This window comes from Orycteropus afer, unplaced genomic scaffold (genome assembly GCF_000298275.1).
Source record: "Orycteropus afer afer isolate SDZICR_OR568_19922 unplaced genomic scaffold, OryAfe1.0 scaffold00026, whole genome shotgun sequence".
Taxonomy (NCBI): domain Eukaryota; kingdom Metazoa; phylum Chordata; class Mammalia; order Tubulidentata; family Orycteropodidae; genus Orycteropus; species Orycteropus afer.
Window position 1 is genome coordinate 3,733,407 of NW_006921613.1, and position 5,980 is coordinate 3,739,386.

The following is a 5,980-nucleotide window of genomic DNA, read 5'->3' on the forward strand; positions in this document are numbered from 1 at the left end:
AAAAAAAAAAAAAAAAGCTATTGCTCTTAACATACTGCAAAATCAGCCCATTGTTTTGAATAGATGGTTTACTTATCTGTCTATACACCTTTTTTTTTTTTTTTTTTTCCTTTTTGGTGAAAGTTTCCAGAAGAAATTCATTTTCCATACAACAGTTAATACACATTTTGTTTCTGACATTGGTTGCAATCCCCATAATGTAACAGCTTTCTTCCCACTTCCCCCCTATGGTTACCTTTTCCCTGGATCATTTTTTCCTAAGCATTCATGCCTTCTGGGCTATCTCCCTGTGGAGATACTGCCCTTCTGATTTCCCATGGCTAATTTTTGTAAGTAGTGTACCCACCTGGCCTAAATGTCCACCTTATATGCCTGTCTGTTGCTTGACTAGAAGCCATGGGAGTGATTTCAATTCCAGGCCCCGAAAGATGACTGGGCCATAGTCTCGGGGGTTTCACCAGTCTCCACCATACTAGTAAGCCTGCTCTTTTTTATAAGTTTGATTTTTTGTTCCACATTTTTCTCCCACTCTATCTAGGTTCCCCTGCTTTTATCCCTTTCTTAGTAGTTGACAGTAGTAGCCAGACACGATCTAGTTCTTCTGGTCTCAAGGTCATGTAGGGTGAGGTTCACATGGTTTACCAGTCCCTTAGGCTAATTGTTTCCATTGTCTTTGGTTTTCTTTATTCTTCTTTGCTCCAGACAAAGAGAGATCAATTATTACATCATAGATGGCTGCTTGCAAGCTTTTAAACCCCAGGTGCTACTCACCAAGTAGGTTGTAGAACAATGTTTTTGTGTAGTATATTATGTCAATTGAGCTTGATGTCCTCTGCAATCATGGTTCCAAGCCTGTGGGCCCAGTGACTCACTATTTCAGGGTGATGGGCTATAGCTAAAAAATTATATCTATGATAACTTTAGAAGAAATTGAGGTGAACTGACTACTTCTTAAGTCATGTTTGTGTTTCACCTGGATCTTTTGAAATGAAACAATATCCAATTCTTTTTCAACTATTGTAAAATTGAACATGGCAAAAGCTGTCACAAAATAAGTATCTAACATATTGTTAGAATGGAAATAACATTGTTTATATTATAGCAAGTTAGTTTTCAGCTTTTCCTTGCCTCTGCAAAGCCATTATTTTTAAATAAAGCCCCAGGACTGGGACTGATCTTGTTTACTAATCAATATTGTCAGCATCTGACACACTGACAGGCACATAGTGGATACTCAAATAGATGAATTTTCTGTGCGTGGATGATATTGATTAGAACTGCTGAAGTTTGTAGTTAAAATATTTTAATCACCAAAAAATATAACAAGGGTGGCAGTGGCAGAATCTGGTAAATAGTTGTGGAAGACATACATAGACTAAAACATGCATGTTGCTGTTTTTAGTTGCCTTTGAATCAGTGGCAACTCTTGGCAACTTCACGTGTGCAGAGTAGAACCTACTCCATATTGTTATCAGACTTGTTAGTTCTCCTGGCAGTCCATGGTACTTTCAGCATTTTTTGCCAGAACCACAACTGAAAACTATCAACTCTTTAGTCTTCTTTATTTATTGTCCAGCTATCACATCCATATGAGGTGATTGAAAACACCATGTCTTGGTTTAGGTGACCCTTAGTCTTCAAAGAGACATCTTTGCTCTTTAGAACCTTAAGGAGGTATTTAGCATTAGATTTGCCCAGTGCAATAAGTTGTCTGATTACTTGACTGCTGCTTCCATTGGTGTTGATTGTGGAACCAAGCAATAGGAAATCTTTGACAACTTCAGTCTTTTCTCCATTTATTGTTATGTTGCTTATTGGTCCTGGATTTTTGTTTTCTCTATGTTGAGTCTTCATACTGAAGACTGTAGTCTTTAATCTTCATCAGTAAGTGCTTATAGTCATCTTCACTTCCAGCAAGCAAGGTTGTGTCATCTGCATGTTGCAGGTTGTTAATGAGTCTTCTTGCAGTCCTGACGCTGCATTCTTCTTCATATAGTCTAGCTTATCAATTATCTTATCATCAATAAGAATTACTTTAATTTTTTTTTTATTTTTATCAGTAAGAATGACTTATCTTTTCCTTCTTAACAAATGGCTAGCTGCTTTCTCATTGGTAGGAAAAGAAGGATATAGATGAAATGTGTATTGAACAACTGTGTGTCAAGCTAATTTTCCTTAAGAGTCTTCACTCAGTAAAATATGTTATATATTTAACATAGTATGAATAATGCAAATGTACTCATTGGTATAAGAGATAGTGGTCATGATTAATTCAGATTTTACTGAGTATATGTAATTTTATAAAAACATAACTTTTTGTGAATTGCTTTCTGATAGTTTTACTATATTTGATGCTTATTCCTTTGAACTTACAATTACCTCTAAATTCTAAAACTATGGAAGAATGGCAGACAAGAGGGAGGGGAGTTTTTTTTTTTTTCTTTTAATAACATAAAAAATAGAAGTCAAAGGAGTATAACAACAATGCCCAAGCCAAAAAACAACCACCAAACCCTAGAGTGACCTGCATTCCTGAAGCTGTGAAGGCAGTTGAGTGAGGGAGGTAGTAATATAAAGTACCTGTGTTCTTACTTGCCCTATTTGTTTAAATTATATATTACCGAAGAGTAACAGTGAAAACTGGGAATCTAAGCAAAACTGTGTTTCCTCTGTTGTTGGTGAGTTGGAACACTAGGGGACAGCACTGAAATATTCCATAGTTGTTTGTTATTGATCACTTACATACTGTATAATAAGTAAAAGATTTGACTGTTAAAGACTATTGAATATCCTGTTGATTTCAGTGGGTAAAAAAGCACAGAGCTTCTCAAGTCCATAATTTCAGCCTTTGTAAGAGGATGATTTCAATAATTAGGAGAAAGCTCCCAGAGGCTCAGAAGATAGTAAGGCATAGTAACTTAAAGAATTGTCACTCATCTCTTAAGAGTGTTTTGCCTTTTTATTCTTTTAGGGTTAATATTTTGCATATATATTTTTTAAGTTTCTAATCTTGTTTTCCAGGCACTTTGGAAAGACATGAAACAGGAGAAAGAGCAAGAATCATTCTTAATTGTTGTGATGATTCACATTTTCTAAAGCCTGGGTCTATACTTCCAGTTGTCACAGAGATACAGAAGCACAAAATTGTAGAACAGAGATCTCTCAGCTCCTCCTACCTTGGACCAATGCCCTCGCCTGGTCTGCAGGTGGAGTCTTCACGTAAGGTAAGTTCCAAACAGACTGCTGGTCAGGAAGAACGTAATCAACACTAGTAAGAAGTAATATGCCGTAATCATAAATCGTATATAAATATCATCAGAAAAACGAGAACTCAGAGAGGAGTGCATTTGCCAGACATATCATCTAAGTGATCCTGGTGAATCTGGATAGTTTTTTAAGTGACAGTTATATTTGTTATAAAATTCTTTTTGACAAGACTGTTGCTTCTGGCTTGTCAAAATAGAGTGAATTTTATACTAACTCTTTAATTTTAGATGGTTTTCAATGGGGAGAAATAAAGCTATGTTCTGTGGATTGGATTCATTTTTATTTTTCAGTTGCAGGCCTTTGACCTCTTTTTAGAAACATTTATTCCAAATAAACAAAAAAATTTCAGAAAAACATTGTAGGGACAGTTTTTATCTTTCAGAGTACATAGTATCTATTGGATCACAAGCACTTAGGATTCCCAGTCTAGTTCATGTACAATAATAGAGTTTGCATTTATCCTCAATAAACTAAGTCAACTACCTGAGCAGGAATTTGGATTAATTTTATTATTTTTCAGTTCTAAAAATGATGTGGTAATTTAATCTGATTTCTTTAAGGGACTCTGTTCTATTATTTTTGCTTTCGAAACCTCCAGGATACCTCTTCATCATGCTGTTGTAACTATGTTATTTATATGCACATATGTAGTACTATAGTATCTTTTTTCTTGTGAACATATTTTCATAATATTGCCTTATGTCTATGAATGTTATTTTAATGCCTGTAATATAATAATGACTAAGTTGTTTTCCTATAGCTTAATATATCAATTGTAATTTTATGTTTCACTTTTGTAACTAACACATGTATGAACCTAAGACTTGTTTTCATATTCAAGATTATTTACTAGGATATAGTTTAAAAGTGGGATTTTTGAGTCAAAACTTAGCTGATTTTTAATTACATGTATTATATTTTTCATTATTTTAGTGATATTATGAAGAGTTTTCAAATACCATTAATAAGGATTTTAGATCAGATACTGTTTTATCACATGTCTACATTTTACACTTGGAGGAAACAGGATGTGCCATCATCTGGGAAAGCCAGTTGGCTGCTCACACCATTGCCTCAGTGTGGCAGCATTCAGGGTGATCTTTGGCTTTTTATGTTTAGAGATTTGATTAGTATTTATCAGTGAGGCCAGGGTTTATCATTTTTTTCAGAACTGAGTCACACTAACCAAACTCCTAAGACCTGAGTATATAAACCAAAATGACAATTCTTTAATTTACCATGATAAGTATAATTGTAAATCTGTCCATTGCTTAGCATATTTTTACTGTAGCAAAACTACAATAAGAGTCATATTTTCTTGTTGGGCATAGAGTCAACTAGGGTGAATTCAATAGATGACCTTAAAGACTTACTGTATTTTTATGCAAATAACTAATACATTTTATGTTTTTTGCCAACTACACCACCCCTCAGACATTATTTTCCTATGTATGTTATATGTATGTGGGTGCATTATTTACATGGGCACATTATTTGTGAAAAATACAGAATATTGTTCAGCTCTGAGAGTCTGATGCAGTCTTGTCTTTCAGACTGTCAGGGTACCATCTTCCTTGGTCAAGTGAATTGAAATATTTATGAATTTTGCATTTGTCTTTTCAAGACTGTGTTTTGATTATCCACTTTTGTTTATTCATCTTCCTTCAGATGTTAAAGCCAGTGATTAGGTTACAACTTTTTTTTTTCCTCATTTACTCAAAATGCTTTTAGATTTTCAAAACGTACTCTTCATGTTTTTAACTTGAAAAAGGTTTTGTCTTTTAAGGACAATTTTTTAGATATGGTAGAACTTCCACATTCGCAACTGAATAGGAAAAGTCATGATAATAATCAGTCCTCTAATGCATGGAATTTAAGCACACTTATACATATTATAAAGATTTTGTAAAAGCCACTACGTGAGCCCAGCAAACTGCTTAACATGCTGATCTTCATGTGACATTGTTTTTCTCTGTTTGTAATAGAGCACATGTCTCATTGTGGAAATAATGCTGTGTTCACTTTCTAGTCTTGCAGATAAAGATGTGTATAGATTTTGGGGAAAGATTTTAAAGAGAACCATAAATACAATAAAATATTTTGAAAATGAGTCCAATTTGAATGCTGGAGAAGTTGAGTTGGTTCATCTAGACAAAAGTCTTTAGGGGTAGGAAAGGGCCAGAATCTTAAAGGAATTAAAGGAATACAATAATATATTAGTGATCGGGATTTGCTGTTCTCAGATTCTGCTGAAGATAAAACAAGATAGAACCTATTTATATGGCAGTGGGAGAAATTTAGCATCAAAGTAAAGAATTAAGACTTTACTAAAATCCCCAGTACATGGCGGAAATCTTTGTAGCTTCATCATGTTTTAAGGAAAAGGGGCCTTTTTCCTTTGTTGTTTGGTTTTAAGTTCTTTTTGTGGATTTCTTGTCTGTAAAATGAGTATAAGGATAAAAAAAGATTATTTTAACTGCCACAATTTATGTCTATTTGAGTATCTGGGATTTTTTTTTTTTTTTTTAATTCATTTTCTGTGAAATGGGTGTCCCACAAGCTATACCTCGTTGGTTATTATTACTGTCTAATAAGGTAGCATTAACCATGTGTTTCTGTTGAGCACTTGAAGTGTGGCTAGCACCTCATGTTAAATTTTAAATATTCAATGATAATATTTTGGCTACATAAATATATATGTGTGTGTGTGTGT

The 5,980-nt window shown here is 34.0% G+C and overlaps 1 protein-coding gene across 1 annotated transcript in view; it reads left to right on the forward strand.

The window, feature by feature from the left end:
- The window catches only part of WDR72 (WD repeat domain 72), a 315,966-nt gene that overhangs the window by 107,548 nt on the left and 202,438 nt on the right, over nucleotides 1-5,980 (forward strand). Inside the window, exon 13 of the mRNA XM_007935300.1 lies at nucleotides 3,022-3,224. Coding sequence (XP_007933491.1) covers nucleotides 3,022-3,224 — 203 coding nt within the window. The remainder of the gene's footprint in view (nucleotides 1-3,021; nucleotides 3,225-5,980) is intronic.